This window comes from Oncorhynchus mykiss, chromosome 14, assembly GCF_057628025.1.
Source record: "Oncorhynchus mykiss isolate SJ-2025 chromosome 14, ASM5762802v1, whole genome shotgun sequence".
NCBI classification, from domain to species: domain Eukaryota; kingdom Metazoa; phylum Chordata; class Actinopteri; order Salmoniformes; family Salmonidae; genus Oncorhynchus; species Oncorhynchus mykiss.
This window is the reverse complement of record NC_143035.1, coordinates 42479177-42500707: the sequence shown is the minus strand read 5'-3', so window position 1 is coordinate 42500707 and position 21531 is coordinate 42479177. Positions and strand designations below refer to the sequence as shown.

General features: G+C 42.5%; 1 protein-coding gene across 1 annotated transcript in view; it reads right to left on the bottom strand.

Moving 5' to 3' along the window:
* The window catches only part of LOC110533243 (iron-sulfur clusters transporter ABCB7, mitochondrial), a 46567-nt gene that overhangs the window by 23491 nt on the left and 1545 nt on the right, over positions 1-21531 (bottom strand). Inside the window, exons 2-5 of the mRNA XM_090198945.1 lie at positions 16140-16217; positions 15935-16009; positions 7508-7627; positions 2314-2446 (exon numbers count right to left, since the gene is read on the bottom strand). Of these exons, the coding sequence (XP_090055071.1) occupies positions 2314-2446; positions 7508-7627; positions 15935-16009; positions 16140-16217 (406 nt within the window). The remainder of the gene's footprint in view (positions 1-2313; positions 2447-7507; positions 7628-15934; positions 16010-16139; positions 16218-21531) is intronic.

Genomic DNA, 21531 nt, shown 5'->3' with positions numbered 1-21531 from the left:
CTGTTAATTTATCATCGAATCACAGCCTTTTTCAACTTCGCCAAACAGGTGATGATTTAACAAAAGCTCATTCATTGCACAAATGTACCTGACCATAAACACCAATGCCTTTCTTAAAGTCAATACACAGAAGTATATATTTTTAAACCTGCATATTTAGTTAGAAATAAATGCATGTTAGCAGGCAATATTAACTAGGGAAATTGTGTCACTTCTCTTGCGTTCAGTGCAAGCAGAGTCTATGCAGTTTGGGCCGCCTGGCTCGTTGCGAATTGTGTGACTCCCTAACATACACCGCAATTAATTTGCCAGAATTTTACATATATGTTACGTCATATTTAAGGTTCTACAATGTAACAGCAATATTTAGACTTGTGGATGCCACCTGTTAGATAAAATACGCAACGGTTCCGTATACCACTGAAAGAATAAACGTTTTGTATTCCAAATGACAGTTTACAGATTTGACCATATTAGTGACCTAAGGCTCGTATTTCTGTGTGTTTATTATATTATAATTAAGTCTATGATTTGATAGAGCAGTCTGAGCGGTGGTAGGCAGCAGCAGGCTCGTAAGCATTCATTCAAACACCACTTTCCTGCATTTGCAAGCAGCTCTTCGCAAGCACAGCTCTGTTTATGACTTCAAGCCTATCAACTCCAGAGATTAGGCTGGCAATACAACAGTGCCTATAAGAACATCCAATAGTCAAAGATATATGAAATACAAATAGTATAGAGAGAAATAGTCCTATGATTCCTATAATAACTACAACCTAAAACTTCTTAACTGGAAATATTGAAGACTCATGTTAAAAGGAACCACCAGCTTTCATATGTTCTCATGTTCTGAGCAAGGAACTGAAACGTTAGCTTTCTAACATGGCACATATTGCACTTTTACTTTCTTCTCCAACACTTTGTTTTTGCATTATTTAAACCAAATTGAACAGGTTTCATTAATTTGAGACTAAATAGATGTATTATATTAAGTCAATAAAACGGTTCATTGTTTATTCAGTATTGTTATATTTGTCATTTTTTTACACATACATAAAACTGCCGATTAATCTGCTTTTTTGGTCCTCCAATAATCGGTATCGGTATTAAAAAATGATAATCGGTCGACCTCTAATACCAATGCTGTTAATTGAAGTTAGAAAGTTAAGTTCCTCGATATACACATCACTGACAAACTGAAATGGTCCATCCACACAGACAGCGTGTTGAAGAAAGCGCAACAGCGCCTCTTCAACCTCATGAGGCTGAAGAAATGTAGCTTGGCACCCAAAACCCTGACAAACTTTTATAGATGCACAATTGAGAGCAACCTGTCGGGCTGCATCACCTTGTGAAAGTTATTAGATATTACTGCACTGTCCGAGCTAGAAACACAAGCATTTCACAACACCCGCAATAACATCTGCTAAACACGTGTACAGTGCCTTGCGACAGTATTCTGCCCCCTTGAACTTTGAAATACAGTTTTATATCTTTATGTTTGAAGCCTGAAATGTGGCAAAAGGTCGCAAAGTTCAAGGGGGCCGAATACTTTCGCAATGCACTGTATGTGACCAACACAATTTGATCAGCAGTCAGCACCAGAGTTAGGGAAAGGGTATCTAGTCAGTTGTACAACAACGCATTCAACTGAAATGTGTCTTCCGCATTTAACCCAACCGCACCCCTCTGAATCAGAGGGGTGCGGGGGGCTGCCTTAATCGACATCTGAGTTCATTAGAGCTGTTTTCATCAGCAGTCAGAGCCAGAGGATGGAGGCAGTCATGGGCTGACAGGAAGGACTGGACACCCAAACCCTGACCTCTATTCAAAACAGAGGTTGACATCAACATCTATTCACAAGCCACAGAGTGACGGAGCAGAGAGAGTGAGAGCCAGAGGAGACAGAGCCAGAGGAGACAGAGCCAGAGGAGACAGAGCCAGAGGAGACAGAGCCAGAGGAGACAGAGCCAGAGGAGACAGAGGAGCCAGAGGAGACAGAGGAGCCAGAGGAGCCAGAGGAGCCAGAGCCAGAGGAGACAGAGCCAGAGGAGACAGAGCCAGAGGAGACAGAGCCAGAGGAGACAGAGCCAGAGGAGACAGAGCCAGAGGAGACAGAGCCAGAGGAGACAGAGCCAGAGGAGACAGAGGAGCCAGAGGCAGAGCCAACACTAGGTTTGATATACTTATAGTTTAATGGTTCCCAGATAATCTAGAATCTGACTCCTGGACTGTGATAACAATATTCTGTTCCAAGATATTCACTTTTTTTTGTGCCTTTCTGGTTTGTGAAGAAAAGTAGTTGGGACTTACAACCAATAAGAACAGCGGTTGCCATGGTAGCCACGGTGTTGGGGGCGTCGCTCAGGTTCAACATGTGTCCTGACAGGCCATTCAGCTCATCCACAGCATACTTAAACATGAAGGGTACCATCACGTTGGTCATCTAGAGAGAGTGAGAAACAGCAGTGGTGAAAACAGGAATGTCCACTCTTCTGATGGTAGAAGCTCGGTGCAGTAAGGCTGGCTGTGTATTACTATCCTGATGGGGAGAACCCTGAAATTACAGACAGTGAAACAAGGAAAAGTAAACACTACACAGGTAAGCGAACAGTTCCAGAAATCAGGACTGCAGATAGGATCTATAGACCTCTATATCTACGTGGCATTCAGAAAGTAATCAGACCACTAGACTTTAGTTATATTTTTTTTACTCAATCTACACAATACCACATAATGACAAAGTGAAAACAGGTTTAAACATTTTTGCGAATTTATTTACATAAGTATTCAAGACCTTTTGCTATGAGACTCAAATTAGCTAAAGGTGCATCCTGTTTCCATTCATTATCCTTGAAATGTTTCTACAATTCGTAAAACCCCAAATAACTTCACAGATCTTCATCGTTTAAACAGTTTCCCATGCTTGACCCATGTCGGCGCCGACAGAGATGGCCGCCTCACGTTCCAAGGAAACTATGCAGTATTTTGGTTTTTTTTACGTGTTATTTCTTACCCCAGGTAATCGTAGGTTTCATTACATTCGGGAGGAACTAAGTTCCTCGGCGTACACATCACGGACAAACTGAATTGGTCCACCCACACAGACAGCGTCGTGAAGAAGGCGCAGCAGCGCCTCTTAAACCTCAGGAGGCTGAAGTAATTCGGCTTGTCACCAAAAGCACACAAACCTTTACAGATGCAAAATCGAGAGCATCCCGTCGGGCCGTATCACCGCCTGGTACGGCAACTGCCCCGCCCTCAACCGTAAGGCTCACCAGAGGGTAGTGAGGTCTGCACAACGCATCACCGGGGGCAAACTACCTGCCCTCCAGGACACCTACAACACCCGATGTCACAGGAAGGCCATAAAGATCATCAAGGACAACAACCACCCGAGCTACTGCCTGTTCACCCCGCTATCATCCAGAAGGCGAGGTCAGTACAGGTGCATCAACGCTGGGACCGAGAGACTGAAAAACAGCTTCTATCTCAAGGCCATCAGACTGTTAAACAGCCACCACTAACATTGAGTGGCTGCTGCCAACATACTGACTCAACTCCAGCCACTTTAATAATGGAAATTGATGTAAAAAATTTATCACAATGCCACTTAATGTTTAATACCCTACATTACTCATCTCATATGTATATACTCTATACCATCTACTGTGTGTACCATCACTCATTCATATATCTTTATGTACATATTCTTTATCCCCTTACACTGTGTATAAGACAGTAGTTTTGGAATTGTTAGTTAGATTACTTGTTGGTTATTACTGCATTGTCGGAACTAGAGGCACAAGCATTTCGCTACACTCGTATTAACATCTGCTAACCATGTGTATGTGGCAAATAAAATTTGATTTAATGAACATGCACCTGTGGAACAGTCGCTAAGACACTAACAGCTTACAGACGATAAGCAACTAAGGTCACAGTTATGAAAACTTAGGAAACTAAAAAGGCCTTTCTACTGACTCTGAAAAACACTAAAAGAAAGATGCCCAGGGTCCTGGTGATGCAGGTTGAATAATTTTGCACGCCCAATTTTTCAGTTTTTGATTTGTTAAAAAAGTTTGAAATATCCAATAAATGTCGTTCCACTTCAGGATTGTGTCCCACTTGTTGTTGATTCTTCACAAAAAAATACAGTTTTATATCTTTATGTTTGAAGCCTGAAATGTGGCAAAAGGTCGCAAAGTTCAAGGGGGCCGAATACTTTCGCAAGATCCATCCATCCTCAGTTCTCCCATTACAGTCATTTTAAACTCTGTAGCCATTTTAAAAATCACCAACGGCCTCATGGTGACATTCTTAAGCAGTTTCCTTCCTCTCCTGCAGCTCAGTTCAGAAGGTTGAGTGCATCTGATGTGTCTGGGTGGTTTACAGGGTTTTCCCTGTCGGCTATACTTATTTCAGCTGGGTACTAGCGCCACTAGTCAGAAAAGACAAAAATAATCTGCCAAGCCCTCTCCTACTTGAATTAACGAAACATAGCAGGCGTAAAATAAACACCTGAGCAGAGATCCAACATCCGGGTGTCAGCGGAAAAAGGAAGCATCTGGTTGTGGGAAACTCCGATAAAAGGTGAGCTAGAATGAATGATAAGCATTGATAGGACAGGAGCCTGTCAGTCACTAAGGTGACACAGAAACACTGCCAGTTTGACAGTCTGCTGTCTGTTGTGCGCGGTGGTTAAATTTGCATGTCCCATAGCCTATAATGTGTTAACGATGAGTCGAAATCTCACTTAGCCTATTGTTTTCTGGCAGAGTCATTTATTTTCCTTCTCGCCCAGGGTCCGACATTAAAGCTTTTTCCTTTCCAGTTCAACATTTACCTGCTCTGTCGCAGTCTACCACTGAAAACCACTGAAAACCACACGCGTAAACATCAAGCTATTTGTATTTGAGCACAGTGTAGTCAAAACTAAGTATTTCATTTGTTTTCTATCGTAGTTTCATCAGCTGTTTTAAATTAACAGGGTAAAAAGAGTGAACTTTCTGATAGTTGCTGGTTCCAAATACAGAGGCCACCAAAATAGAGCTCGTTTCCCAGGGGGAACCTGGCTGGCTACTTTTTCTATTTGGCAGGGTACTCCATGTGGAAAACCCTGTTTAATACATCGCCCACGGCGTCATTATTAACTTCACCATGATGCTTAAAGAGAGAAATAAAGGTCTGATTTGTTATTGTTACCCATCGACCAATCACTGCCCTTCTTCATGAGGCTTTCGAAAAGCACCCTGGTCTTTGTAGTTGAATCTGTGGTTGAAATTCACTACTAGACGGAGGGACCTTCCAGATGTTGTATATATGGGGGACAGAGGAAGGGGTTAGTCATTCACTACTAGACTGAGGGGACAGAGGAAGGGGGTAGTCATTCACTACTAGACTGAGGGGACAGAAGAAGGGGGTAGTCATTCACTACTAGACTGAGGGACAGAGGAAGGGGGTAGTCATTCACTACTAGACTGAGGGGACAGAGGAAGGGGTTAGTCATTCACTACTAGACTGAGGGGACAGAGGAAGGGTTAGTCATTCACTACTAGACTGAGGGGACAGAGGAAGGGGGTAGTCATTCACTACTAGACTGAGGGGACAGAAGAAGGGGGTAGTCATTCACTACTAGACTGAGGGGACAGAAGAAGGGGGTAGTCATTCACTACTAGACTGAGGGGACAGAGGAAGGGGGTAGTCATTCACTACTAGACTGAGGGGACAGAGGAAGGGGGTAGTCATTCACTACTAGACTGAGGGGACAGAGGAAGGGTTAGTCATTCACTACTAGACTGAGGGACAGAGGAAGGGGGTAGTCATTCACTACTAGACTGAGGGACAGAGGAAGGGGGTAGTCATTCACTACTAGACTGAGGGGACAGAGGAAGGGTTAGTCATTCACTACTAGACTGAGGGGACAGAGGAAGGGGGTAGTCATTCACTACTAGACTGAGGGACAGAGGAAGGGTTAGTCATTCACTACTAGACTGAGGGGACAGAGGAAGGGGGTAGTCATTCACTACTAGACTGAGGGGACAGAGGAAGGGTTAGTCATTCACTACTAGACTGAGGGACAGAGGAAGGGTTAGTCATTCACTACTAGACTCACTACTAGACTGAGGGGACAGAGGAAGGGGGTAGTCATTCACTACTAGACTGAGGGACAGAGGAAGGGGTTCGTCATTCACTACTAGACTGAGGGGACAGAGGAAGGGTTAGTCATTCACTACTAGACTGAGGGACAGAGGAAGGGTTAGTCATTCACTACTAGACTCACTACTAGACTGAGGGGACAGAGGAAGGGGGTAGTCATTCACTACTAGACTGAGGGGACAGAGGAAGGGGGTAGTCATTCACTACTAGACTGAGGGGACAGAGGAAGGGGGTAGTCATTCACTACTAGACTGAGGGGACAGAGGAAGGGGGTAGTCATTCACTACTAGACTGAGGGGACAGAGGAAGGGTTAGTCATTCACTACTAGACTGAGGGGACAGAGGAAGGGGGTAGTCATTCACTACTAGACTGAGGGGACAGAGGAAGGGTTAGTCATTCACTACTAGACTGAGGGACAGAGGAAGGGTTAGTCATTCACTACTAGACTCACTACTAGACTGAGGGGACAGAGGAAGGGGGTAGTCATTCACTACTAGACTGAGGGGACAGAGGAAGGGGGTAGTCATTCACTACTAGACTGAGGGGACAGAGGAAGGGGTTCGTCATTCACTACTAGACTGAGGGACCTTACAGATGTTGTATATATGGGGGACAGAGGAAGGGTTAGTCATTCACTACTAGACTGAGGGGACAGAGGAAGGGGGTAGTCATTCACTACTAGACTGAGGGGACAGAGGAAGGGGGTAGTCATTCACTACTAGACTGAGGGGACAGAGGAAGGGTTAGTCATTCACTACTAGACTGAGGGGACAGAGGAAGGGGGTAGTCATTCACTACTAGACTGAGGGACAGAGGAAGGGTTAGTCATTCACTACTAGACTGAGGGGACAGAGGAAGGGTTAGTCATTCACTACTAGACTGAGGGACAGAGGAAGGGTTAGTCATTCAAAAATCATATCAATCCCTATTATTTAACAGAGTGAGTCCATGTAACTTGCTAAGCCACATTTTAGTTATTAACTTGTAAAAATGTGTATTATTTTTTCACTTTGACATTATGGAGTATTATGTAAATCATTTATAAAAAAAATGACAAATATATTTCAATCCCACATTTGAACAAAATGTGAAAAGGTTGAGATGTATACTTTCTATAAGCACTGTAACTCCAGTCAGCAGACGTGTCCCACCCGGCTACCTCCTCCACCCGGCTACCTCCTCCACCCGGCTACCTCACCTCCAGCCAGCAGACGTGTGTGTGTGTGTGTGTGTGTGTGTGTGTGTGTGTGTGTGTGTGTGTACACGTGTGTGTGCGTGCGTGTGTGTGTGTGTGTGTGTGTGTGTGTGTGTACACGTGTGTGTGCGTGCGTGTGTGTGTCAGACTACCTTAGCTCCAGCCAGCAGTCCCAGGGCGATGGCAACTCTAGCCCGTAGATCAGGCCGGTCCTTGGGCCACACGTAGGACAGCATGTTAGACAGGATGGTCTGGGAATTCACCTCCTTCAACTGCCACCAGGACACAAGAAAAACACTGTTAGATGACATAACATTGCTTATTCACATGGCTCAGTTGGTAGAGCATGGAGGTTGCAAAGACAAGGATTGTGGGTTTGATTCCCGCTGGGGCCTTCCTTTACACAAAAAAGTCCCTTGGGATGAAAGCGTCTGCTAAATGTCATCCGTTATCATTTAAATGTGTTCCTCCTCACTGTGATCACAGAACAGGAAGGTAACACATGTAACGCCTCAAGGAAAAAGCTTCATTTGTCCAAAACACTGACAAATAATAATAATAACAGCACTCAAGAGGAAAAGTGTAGATCATTTTAACAACCATTGATGACCAAGGTTTCTTTGATAACAATATGGCAAGACAATGTGTTTGTCCAATAGGATCCTGTAGTTCTTTCCCAATTGGTTTGTCCAATAGGATCCTGTAGTTCTCTTTCCCAATTGGTTTGTCCAATAGGATCCTGTAGTTCTCTTTCCCAATTGGTTTGTCCAATAGGATCCTGTAGTTCTCTTTTCCAATTGGTTTGTCCAATAGGATCCTGTAGTTCTCTTTTCCAATTGGTTTGTCCAATAGGATCCTGTAGTTCTCTTTCCCAATTGGTTTGTCCAATAGGATCCTGTAGTTCTCTTTCCCAATTGGTTTGACAGACAGAGAAGGGAAAACTAGAGGCCCCTGGCCTGTAGCTGCTCTCCAGGCCCCATGCAACCCACTCTGACACCTGATGCTTGGTGTGGGGTTGTGTACACCCAGGGAAACGGGGAGCAGACTGGCCATCTGTCTCCAGGTGAACACGAATAGCCCGCCTGACACTACATCTCCCAGAGGGCCGTAGGGCTGGGCAGCAGCTCAGAGATAGAAAGAGGTCTCTAGATGGACATCGTCATCAAGGGCTTCCATAATTTTAAAGTAGTCATCTGAGTGGGGAGCGATCAGCCGATGAATGATCAGAGCATTGTCTTCATGTTGCATTGCCTATAATTTGTAAATAGCTTTAAGCAATATCTCTGCCATCTAGTGGCTTTGTCAGCCGGCTGCCACGGAGGCCTGGCTAAAGCGACAGAGCTGCTGAAGAGCAGCAACACCTGATTACAGTTTTTTATTTTATTTTTTTATTTTACCTTTATTTAACCAGGTAGGCCAGATCACCTTTATTTAACCAGGTAGGCAAGTTGAGAACACCTTTATTTAACCTGGTAGGCAAGTTGAGAACACCTTTATTTAACCAGGTAGGCAAGTTGAGAACAAGTTCTCATTTAGAATTGCGACCTGGCCAAGATAAAGCAAAGCAGTTCGACACATACAACAACACAGAGTTACACATGGAGTAAAACAAACATACAGTCAATAATACAGTATAAACAAGTCTATATACAATGTGAGCAAATGAGGTGAGAAGGGAGGTAAAGGCAAAAAAGGCCATGGTGGCAAGGTAAATACAATATAGCAAGTAAAACAATGGAATGGTAGTTTTGCAATGGAAGAATGTGCAAAGTAGAAATAAAAATAATGGGGTGCAAAGGAGCAAAATAAATAAAATAAATACAGTAGGGAAAGAGGTAGTTGTTTGGGCTAAATTATAGGTGGGCTATGTACAGGTGCAGTAATCTGTGAGCTGCTCTGACAGTTGGTGCTTAAAGCTAGTGAGGGAGATAAGTGTTTCCAGTTTCAGAGATTTTTGTAGTTCGTTCCAGTCATTGGCAGCAGAGAACTGGAAAGAGAGGCGGCCAAAGAAAGAATTGGTTTTGGGGGTGACTAGAGAGATATACCTGCTGGAGCGTGTGCTACAGGTGGGAGATGCTATGGTGACCAGCGAGCTGAGATAAGGGGGGACTTTACCTAGCAGGGTCTTGTAGATGACATGGAGCCAGTGGGTTTGGCGACGAGTATGAAGCGAAGGCCAGCCAACGAGACCGTACAGGTCGCAATGGTGGGTAGTATATGGGGCTTTGGTGACAAAACGGATTGCACTGTGATAGACTGCATCCAATTTGTTGAGTAGGGTATTGGAGGCTATTTTGTAAATGACATCGCCAAAGTCGAGGATTGGTAGGATGGTCAGTTTTACAAGGGTATGTTTGGCAGCATGAGTGAAGGATGCTTTGTTGCGAAATAGGAAGCCAATTCTAGATTTAACTTTGGATTGGAGATGTTTGATATGGGTCTGGAAGGAGAGTTTACAGTTTAACCAGACACCTAAGTATTTGTAGTTGTTCACGTATTCTAAGTCAGAGCCGTCCAGAGTAGTGATGTTGGACAGGCGGGTAGGTGCAGGTAGCGATCGGTTGAAGAGCATGCATTTAGTTGTACTTGTATTTAAGAGCAATTGGAGGCCACGGAAGGAGAGTTGTATGGCATTGAAGCTTGCCTGGAGGGTTGTTAACACAGTGTCCAAAGAAGGGCCGGAAGTATACAGAATGGTGTCGTCTGCATAGAGGTGGATCAGAGACTCACCAGCAGCAAGAGCGACCTCATTGATGTATACAGAGAAGAGAGTCGGTCCAAGAATTGAACCCTGTGGCACCCCCATAGAGACTGCCAGAGGTCCGGACAACAGACCCTCCGATTTGACACGCTGAACTCTATCAGAGAAGTAGTTGTTGAACCAGGCGAGGCAATCATTTGAGAAACCAAGGCTGTTGAGTCTACCGATGAGGATGTGGTGATTGACAGAGTCGAAAGCCTTGGCCAGATCAATGAATACGGCTGCACAGTAATGTTTCTTATCAATGGCGGTTAAGATATCGTTTAGGACCTTGAGCGTGGCTGAGGTGCACCCATGACCAGCTCTGAAACCATATTGCATAGCAGAGAAGGTATGGTGAGATTCGAAATGGTCGGTAATCTGTTTGTTGACTTGGCTTTCGAAGACCTTAGAAAGGCATGGTAGGATAGATATAGGTCTGTAGCAGTTTGGGTCAAGAGTGTCCCCCCCTTTGAAGAGGGGGATGACCGCAGCTGCTTTCCAATCTTTGGGAATCTCAGACGACACGAAAGAGAGGTTGAACAGGCTAGTAATAGGGGTGGCAACAATTTCGGCAGATAATTTTAGAAAGAAAGGGTCCAGATTGTCTAGCCCGGCTGATTTGTAGGGGTCCAGTTCTTTCAGAACATCAGCTGAATGGATTTGGGAGAAGGAGAAATGGGGAAGGCTTGGGCGAGTTGCTGTTGGGGGTGCAGTGCTGTTGACAGGGGTAGGAGTAGCCAGGTGGAAAGCATGGCCAGCAGTAGAAAAATGCTTATTGAAATTTTCAATTATGGTGGATTCAGTGGTGACAGTGTTTCCTATCTTCAGTGCAGTGGGCAGCTGGGAGGAGGTGTTCTTATTCTCCATGGACTTTACAGTGTCCCAGAACTGTTTTGAGTTAGTGTTGCAAGAAGCAAATTTCTGCTTGAAAAAGCTAGCCTTGGCTTTTCTAACTGCCTGTGTTTTAATGGTTTCTAGCTTCCCTGAACAGTTGCATATCACGGGGGCTGTTCGATGCTAATGCAGAACGCCATAGGATGTTTTTGTGTTGGTTAAGGGCAGTCAGGTCTGGGGAGAACCAAGGGCTATATCTATTCCTGGTTCTAAATTTCTTGAATGGGGCATGTTTATTTAAGATGGTTAGGAAGGCATTTAAAAAAAAATATCCAGGCATCCTCTACTGACGGGATGAGATCAATATCCTTCCAGGATACCCCGGCCAGGTCGATTAGAAAGGCCTGCTCGCTGAAGTGTTTCAGGGAGCGTTTGACAGTGATGAGAGGAGGTCGTTTGACCGCTGACCCATTACGGATGCAGGCAATGAGGCAGATATCGCTGAGATCTTGGTTGAAGACAGCAGAGGTGTATTTAGAGGGGAAGTTGGTTAGGATGATATCTATGAGGGTGCCTGTGTTTAAGGCTTTGGGGAGGTACCTGGTAGGTTCATTGATAATGTGTGTGAGATTGAGGGCATCAAGTTTAGATTGTAGGATGGCTGGGGTGTTAAGCATGTTCCAGTTTAGGTCGCCTAGCAGCACGAGCTCGGAAGATAGATGGGGGGCAATCAGTTCACATATGGTGTCCAGAGCACAGCTGGGGGCAGAGTGTGGTCTATAGCAGGCGGCAACGGTGAGAGACTTGTTTTTAGAGAGGTGGATTTTTAAAAGTAGAAGTTCAAATTGTTTGGGTACAGACCTGGATAGTAGGACAGAACTCTGCAGGCTATCTTTGCAGTAGATTGCAACACCGCCCCCTTTGGCAGTTCTATCTTGTCTGAAAATGTTGTAGTTTGGAATTAAAATGTCTGAATTTTTGGTGGTCTTCCTAAGCCAGGATTCAGACACAGCTAGAACATCCGGGTTGGCAGAGTGTGCTAAAGCAGTGAATAGAACAAACTTAGGGAGGAGGCTTCTAATGTTAACATGCATGAAACCAAGGCTATTACGGTTACAGAAGTCGTCAAAAGAGAGCGCCTGGGGAATAGGAGTGGAGCTAGGCACTGCAGGGCCTGGATTCACCTCTACATCGCCAGAGGAACATAGGAGGAGTAGAATAAGGGTGCGGCTAAAAGCAATAACAATTGGTCGTCTAGAACGTCTGGAACAGAGAGTAAAAGGAGGTTTCTGGGGGCGATAAAATAGCATCAAGGTATAATGTACAGACAAAGGTAAGGTAGGATGTGAATACAGTGGAGGTAAACCTAGGTATTGAGTGATGAAGAGAGAGATATTGTCTCTAGAAACATCATTGAAACCAGGAGATGTCATTGCATGTGTGGGTGGTGGAACTAATAGGTTGGATAAGGTATAGTGAGCAGGACTAGAGGCTCTACAGTGAAATAAGCCAATAAACACTAACCAGAACAGCAATGGACAAGACATATTGACATTAAGGAGAGGCATGCTTAGTCGAGTGATCAAAAGGGTCCAGTGAGTGGAGAGGTTGGTTGAGGGTCACGGCGATTTAGACAGCTAGCCAGGCCATCGGTAGCAAGCTAGCATAGGATGGAGGTATGTTGTTAGCCACCTCTTGCGTTCGGTCAGTAGATTAGTGGGGTTCCGTGTGGTAGAGGGGATTAATCCAAATCACACAACAACAAAAATAAGAACAATAGATATAGTTATAGAGGCCCGAGAAGAAAACATAATAATAATAAAAATAAATAAATTGTCCGATTGTCTATTCAGATAGCAGCCGGTAAGACAGCTAACGGTTAGCGGGCCGCAGATGGGCGTTCAGGTAACGTCGCGACGGAGGAGCCAGCCGGATCTCCTTCAGGTAGATAACGTCGGCAGTCCAGTTGTGAAGGCCCGGTGGGGCTCCGCGTAGGCAGTAAAACGGGTCCGGATAAGTGACTGCAGCCCAGGAGTGAATGATGGAACTCAGGAGTGATTGACGGAGCTGGCTAGCACCAGAATAATTGATGTTTGCTCCGGAATCGACGAAAGCCGATTGTCACACGGATAGTAGCTAGCTAGCTGTGAGATCCGGGTATGAATGTCCAGAGAGCAGTTGAAATCCAGGGACATGGAGAGAAAAATTGGTCCGGTATGTTCCGTTCCGAGCCGCGCTGCACCGTACAAAACTGGCGATAGATTTTCGAGCTAAAGGATAGCTGATGACCACAAACCGTGGTTAGCTGAATACTAACGATTTGCCAGTAAAGAAGCTAACTAGCTTCTAATTAGCTTCTGGATTAGCTTCTGGGCTAGCTCCTGGCTAGCTTCTGGCTAGTTTCTGGCTAGCTTCTTGGAGGATTACAGATCTGAGGTAAATAATACTTTTTTATAAATATAAATTGGTGAGGCTGGTTGCAGGAGAGTGTTTAGAAGATGAGTTGATGGAAAATAAAAATAAAATGTATGTGAAAAAAGTTGTAAATATATATATATATATATACAGGACACGACAAGACGAGGACAAAAGACGTCTGAACTGCTATGCGATCTTGGAGTGTTTTGATGACAGTAATGTGTGTTGCACAGTATACTGAAACTTTGGTATTTTTAACTATACAAAAAAAAAATGGTTTGATAGTAGAATTTTGGTTAGGTTCAGTACTTCTGTCCAATGCATCTTACACCTACTTTACCTTCTCAATCACGTATCAGATCAGCCCCTTTATAGCACGAAGAGCAGTGCTCCACTTCCTCATTGATTTCTAGAGCTCTCTGGGTTGCATTGTTTGCTCCCCGCTCATGCTGCACACAAGTATAATGTGACAGGGCATGTAGAAATGTTGAAAATGTTCATTATTGTTCGCAAAACAATGTCCTACAGGCAAGAACCCTTTACAATGCAAGAAGATACCGATATCTTCCATCTTTATAGGACAAATGTCCCAGCTAGCTGACAGCTGAAGCTATCATCAATTCACTACCCTGGTACATTGTTTATGATAATACGCAAACTAGAGGTATCATTATTCATTTGAGACTAAATAGAATTTATTTATGCATTATATTAAGTCAAAATAAAAAAATGTTAATTGTTCATTCAGTATTGTTGTAACTGTCATTATTACAAATCTATATAAACCCCCCCCCAAAAAAAGTAGCCCGATTAATCGGCATCGGCTTTTTTTGGCCTTCCAATAAATCGGTATCGGCGGTAAAAAAATCGTATTCATGAAGCAAAATATGCAACTTTCAAAGCTGATTGCCACCAAAACTTTATCAATTCACTTAATCTCCCTTGCCACCATAAACAAATGTACTCAGCCTCCCGTCGGGTTTCCACTAGAATAGTAACACAGCCACATTCTACCTCCAAATGACATCATTATTTTCTTAAAGAGACAGCGCAGACTTTTACAAAAAGGGATCGCTTTTTCCATGCAAATGTTGATCAGTACAATAAAAAGAATATGATCTAGCAGTTGCCAATAAAATAAGTTCTAAATGGAAGGGAAATAGACTCATCTGTAGCCCCATGAAATCAGCCAAAACCAGCTCAACTTAATGCATGACAGTCCTATTGAATACATACCATACATACACACCTGTATTGTAACGAGACCTATTGAATAATATATATTACCTGTATTGTGACTACACGTGGACTACATCTTGATTTACTCAGTTTATCAAGAGATTTACCATTCAAATAAATGAATACCATTATGTTATGTAGTTATATTGGTAAAGTCAAATTGATTGCAAGATTGAATAATTGATTCATTAATGAATACATGGCTGAATAAAACATAAAACATTACAATGTTAAAATGTAATGATATTGAAAGATGCCCAATGATTGAACAGAGCTTTACTGGTCAGCATCAAGGGTCATTCTGGGACTTTGGCTAATACTTTTGTTGTGGTATTGAGTAGTGTAATGGTATAAAGTCATGTGATACTAAACCTGGAATCGAAACAATAGTGTACTTTATGACAAAATCTGACTTTAATCTGACTTCATTTACACCAGTGGTGTAAATAACTTTAGTAGATCAAAGTATTTTAACTTATGTAGTACAGCAAAGTATTTTTACTTATGTAGTACAGCAAAGTATTTTAACTTATGTAGTACAGCAAAGTATTTTTACTTATGTAGTACAGCAAAGTATTTTAACTTATGTAGTACATCAAAGTATTTTTACATATGTAGTACATGAAAGTATTTTAACTTATGTAGTACATCAAAGTATTTTTACTTATGTAGTACATCAAAGTATTTTAACTTATGTAGTACATCAAAGTATTTGTACTTAAGTAGTACATCAAAGTATTTGTACTTATGTAGTAGATCAAAGTATTTTTACTTAAGTAGTACATGAAAGTATTTTAACTTATGTAGTACATCAAAGTATTTGTACTTATGTAGTAGATCAAAGTATTTTTACTTAAGTAGTACATGAAAGTATTTTAACTTATGTAGTACATCAAAGTATTTTTACATATGTAGTAAATCAAAGTATTTTTACTTATGTAGTACATCAAAGTATTTGTACTTATGTAGTACATCAAAGTATTTGTACTTATGTAGTACAAAGTATTTTTACTTAAGTAGTACATGAAAGTATTTTAACTTATGTAGTACATCAAAGTATTTTTAATTATGTAGTACAAAGTATTTTAACTTATGTAGTACATCAAAGTATTTTTACTTATGTAGTACATCAAAGTATTTTAACTTTTAACTGTCTTTGCTGGTCTACTGATGGAACTAATTAACACAAACAGTTGGCTATAAAAGTAGAGGTGACTCTTTCCCTGCAGAATTGAGTTAGGAACAAATGAATCATCACCTATTTTCTCTGTTTACATGCTGATCATGGAGCTAATAAAACAACATGCTTCTGTTATTGAACATTTGGAAATATTATTTTTCTTACCACATTTTTGGGGTCTGCGTTTAATCTTCCACCCGCATTTCCGTGCCAACATGTCCGATCTGTCACCTGCAAATGCTGTGAACAAGCACACACACACACACACACACACACAATATATTACAACTAGATTCTTCAGAGTTCATATTTAAACGTAATTGTTTCTGATACCGTAAATGGCATAAGCTCCAATAACAATCTAAAGTACCTTTGCAGCTTCCAGTAAACGTCTGCTGTTGTCACTCCTGTTGACTGTCCACGTGGCTGTCCTCAGGTTGGGGCTCAACTACAGAATGGGAGAGACCAGAGGGGAGGAGACACCAGAGGGGAGGAGACACCAGAGGGGAGGAGACACCAGAGGGGAGGAGACACCAGAGGGGAGGAACCCGTTTCAGTAAAAATGTACAGATCCAGACAGAAGAGAAACAATTCCTTCTTGTTGACAGATACCCCCTCAGGGCTGTGAGATAAAACAGTGGCCAAAAAGCATGGAAGTTCAAACACAGCCGGTGTCAGTTGAGGTCACGGTGTACAGATAATATTTAACAGAGTGTATTTAGGAGACAAGAGGTTGTGAACATAACTAAGACTATAGAGTGGAGGTAACCCTTATTGATGACATGTGGGTCGATCCATTTCAACCATGACACCCAGCGTTTCAGAGAGTTCCGAAATATTTTCTGTAGTTAGGAATGCTGATTTATTTCTACAACATTATTTTGCTGAGATACAATTTGATTTCTGAGAAATTATACTAATTGATTGCACCCATATTGGCCATTTTAATTTATAGGATCCAAATCATATTCAATAAATATAGTACCCGACATCCGATTTGGACCAAACGTTTTTCAAACAATGAGTAAGACATGAGGAATCCAAAGACATGGTCAAAAGCCCCTCATGGACCCGCCACACCATCCCACGACCAGTACACAGTATCAGTTCTGAGACAAGTAGTATGGAGCTACGGCTCTGAGTATTGTTTCTTCATATAATAATGTATTCAGTGAATTTGGTGAGGTTTGTTTGCCCTGTTCAGATAAACCTAAACTTAAATGTCTAATTTATGTCTCATTCTACATCCTGACATAAACAGATTCTGACCAGTAGATGGTGCTGTTCCTGCTATAAGGTGTGATTTGTTTTTAGGATGACGACTTATGTCCCCATGGGGAAATGTTGGTTGCAGATCTGTGCATACATGACACATAATAGAAGCTAACGTTTTCTGTAAGTCTTCACAAGGTTTTCACACACTGTTGCTGGTATTTTGGCCCATTCCTCCATGCAGATCTCCTCTAGAGCAGGGATGTTTTGGGGCTGTTGCTGGGCAACATGGACTTTCAACTCCTTCCAAAGATTTTCTATGGGGTTGAGATCTGGAGACTGGCTAGGCCACTCCAGGACCTTGAAATGCTTCTTACGAAGCCACTTCTTCAATGCCCGGGCGGTGTTTTTGGAATAATTGTCATGCTGAAAGACCCAGCCACGTTTCATCTTCAATGCCCTTGCTGATGGAAGGAGGTTTTCACTTCAAATCTCACGATACATGGTCCCATTCATTCTTTCTTTACACGGATCAGTCGTCCTGGTCCCTTTGCAGAAAAACAGCCCCAAAGCATGATGTTTCCACCCTATGCTTCACAGTAGGTATGGTGTTCTTTGGATGCAACTCAGCATTCTGTGTCCTCCAAAGACGACGAATTGAGTTACCAAAAAGTTATATTTTGGTTTCATCTGACCATATGACATTCTCCCAATCTTCTTCTGGATCATCCAAATGCTCTCTAGCAAACTTCAGACGGGCCTAGACATGTACTGGCTTAAGCAGGGAGACAAGTCTGGCACTGCAGGATTTGAGTCCCTGGCGGCGTAGTGTGTTACTGATGGTAGGCTTTGTTACTTTGGTCCCAGCTCTCTGCAGGTCATTCACTAGGTCCCCCCGTGTGGTTCTGGGATTTTTGCTCACTGTTCTTGTGATCATTTTGACCCCACGGGGTAAGATCTTGCGTGGAGCCCCAGATCGAGGGAGATTATCAGTGGTCTTGTATGTCTTCCATTTCCTAATAATTGCTCCCACAGTTGATTTCTTCAAACCAAGCTGCTTACCTATTGCAGATTCAGTCTTCCCAGCCTGGTGCAGGTCTACAATTTTGTTTCTGGTGTCCTTTGACAGCTCTTTGGTCTTGGCCATAGTGGAGTTTGGAATGTGACTGTTTGAGGTTGTGGACAGGTGTCTTTTATTCTGATAACAAGTTCAAACAGGTGCCATTGATACAGGTAACAAGTGGAGTACAGGGGAGCCTCTTAAAGAAGAAGTTACAGGTCTGTGAGAGCCAGAAATCTTGCTTGTTTGTAGGTGACCAAATACTAATTTTCCACCACAATATGCAAATAAGTTCATTAAAAATCCTGCAATTTGATTTTCTGGATTTTTTTTCTCATTTTCTGTCATAGTTGAAGTGTACCTATGATGAAAATTACAGGCCTCATCTTTTTAAGTGGGAGAACTTGCACAATTGGTGGCTGACTAAATACTTTTTTGCCCCACTAAGTATTCAGACTCTTTACTCAGTACTTTGTTGAAGCACATTTAGCAGTGATTACAGCCTCAAGTCTTCTTGGGTACGACGCTACAAGCTTGGCATACCTGTATTTGGGGAGTTTCTCCCATTCTTCTTTGCAGATCCTCTAAAGCTCTGTGAGGTTGGATGGTGAGCGTCGCTGCATAGCTATTTTCAGGTCTCTCCAGAGATGTTTGATCGGGTTCAAGTCTGGGCTCTAGCTGGGCCACTCCAGGAAATTCAGACTTGTACCGAAGCCCCTCCTGCGATGACTTGGCTGTGTGCTTAGGGTCGTTGTCCTGTTGAAAGGTGAACCTTTAACTCAGTCTGAGGTCCTGAGTGCTCTGGAGCAGGTTTTCACCAAGAATCTCTCTGTAATTTGCTCTATTCATCTTTGCCCCGATCCTGACTAGTTTCCCAGTTCACGCCGCTGAAAAACATCCCCACAGCGTGATGCTGCCACTACCATGCTTCACCGTAGGGATGGTGTCCGGTTTCCTCCAGACTTGACGCTTGGCATTCAGGCCAAAGAGTTCAATATTGGTTTCATCAGAACAAACAGGATGCACCTGAGCTCAATTTCAAATCTCATAGCAAAGGGTCTGAATACTTAAGTAAATAAAGTATGTTTTAATTTTTTTTATAAATTTGCAATAATGTCTAAACACCTGTTTACCCTTTGTCTTTATAGGGTATTGTGTGTAGTGTGTAGAGTAAGGCCGTGTAGTGTGTAGAATGAGGCCGTGTAGTGTGTAGAATAAGGCCGTGTAGTGTGTAGAATAAGGCCGTGTAGTGTGTAGAGTAAGGCCGTGTAGAATAAGGCCGTGTAGTGTGTAGAGTAAGGCCGTGTAGTGTGTAGAGTAAGGCCGTGTAGTGTGTAGAATAAGGCCGTGTAGTGTGTAGAATGAGGCCGTGTAGTGTGTAGAGTAAGGCCGTGTAGTGTGTAGAGTAAGGCCGTGTAGTGTGTAGAATGAGGCCGTGTAGTGTGTAGAATGAGGCCGTGTAGTGTGTAGAATGAGGCCGTGTAGTGTGTAGAATGAGGCCGTGTAGTGTGTAGAATGAGGCCGTGTAGTGTGTAGAATGAGGCCGTGTAGTGTGTAGAGTAAGGCCGTGTAGTGTGTAGAGTAAGGCCGTGTAGTGTGTAGAATGAGGCCGTGTAGTGTGTAGAATGAGGCCGTGTAGTGTGTAGAATGAGGCCGTGTGTAGAATGAGGCCGTGTGTAGAATGAGGCCGTGTAGTGTGTAGAATGAGGCCGTGTAGTGTGTAGAATAAGGCCGTGTAGTGTGTAGAATAAGGCAGTGTAGTGTGTAGAATAAGGCTGTGTAGTGTGTAGAATAAGGCCGTGTAGTGTGTAGAATGAGGCCGTGTAGTGTGTAGAATGAGGCCGTGTAGTGTGTAGAATGAGGAAGTGTAGTGTGTAGAATAAAGCAGTGTAGTGTGTAGAATAAGGCAGTGTAGTGTGTAGAATAAGGCAGTGTAGTGTGTAGAATAAGGTCGTGTAGAATAAGGCTGTATAGTGTGTAGAATGAGGCCGCGTAGTGTGTAGAATAAGGAAGTGTAGTGTGTAGAATGAGGCTGTGTAGTGTGTAGAATAAGGCTGTGTAGTGTGTAGAATAAGGCTGTGTAGTGTGTAGAATGAGGCCGTGTAGTGTGTAGAATGAGGCAGTGTAGTGTGTAGAATAAGGCCGTGTAGTGTGTAGAATAAGGCTGTGTAGTGTGTAGAATAAGGCTGTATAGTGTGTAGAATGAGGCAGTGTAGTGTGTAGTGTGTAGAATAAGGCTGTGTAGTGTGTAGAATAAGGCTGTAACAACTAAATGTGGAAAAAGTATAGGGGTCTTAATACACACGGAAGAGGACTATATTAGCACCCTCTAATTGGTTGTTGATCATTGCCAGACAGCCATCTTCAAGTCTTGCATTACATTTTCAAGTAGATTCACTATTCCATACTCAGTCAGCAATACCTTCCATATATACATATAAAGAAAAGCAAAAAGTAGGCAGAAAAACATGTTGTTTGAAAGGTGTACAAGTAACATTGAGTTACAATCAATTTGTTGATACTTTAGGATGATTTAGACATGCAAAAGTCTAATATAGGTCCCTTGTCCATAGACTGCAAACACAGGAAACAAATGTAATTTTGGTGAACTATCCCTGTAGCATTGAGGGAGGAAGGGTCTTCAAACTTTTTTTTCAGCTAATAGCAGGAACTGCACTATCTAGGAGGTCAGAACCTGGTAATAAGAGGATGTTGGCTGGAACATACACCCAACAACTTCAATTAGTAATGGTCTCTGAACAGGGGAAACAAACATCCAATTCACTGAGTACATTACAGCTCTATACTATTTATCAGACAGAACTGATAATGTATACTGGTTAACAGTTTTCAAATTACAGACATGTTTGTACATAGTCCCCCCATTTTAGGGGTCCAAAAGCAATGGGACCAATTCACTTGTGTATTAAAGTAGTGAAAAGTTAAGTATTTGGTCCCATATTCATAGCATACAATGACTACAAATTTGTTGATGCTTTTTAAGTTTGTTTTGGTTGTGTTTAGATTATTTTGTGCCCAATTGAACTGAATGGTAAATAATGTATTGAGTCACTTATTGTAAATAAGAATAGAATATATTTCTAAAACACTTCTACATTAATGTGGATGCTACTATGATTACGGTAATCCTGAAGGAATTGTAAATAATTATGAGTGAGAAAGTTAAACGCACAAATAGCTTACTGTAGAAGTTTAGCACAGATACATACAGCCATGTGCGCCTCCATCTGACATGTTCAGAGCCACGCTAGATAGCTAAGCAGCACAGCTGGTCGCCTCATATTCCATCTGTTATCCGTAAACAAGTGTTGTAACTTGGAGACACAGTCGTCTGGGAAGCATAACCCTAACAAGGCCGTTTAATCTTTAGTTTAAAAAAAACTATTTCTCGCTAATAGTAAAGATAAGGTCATTATGCTTCCAAAACCGTACAGCAAGCATTTTGTTTTTGTATTTAACAAGCAATACA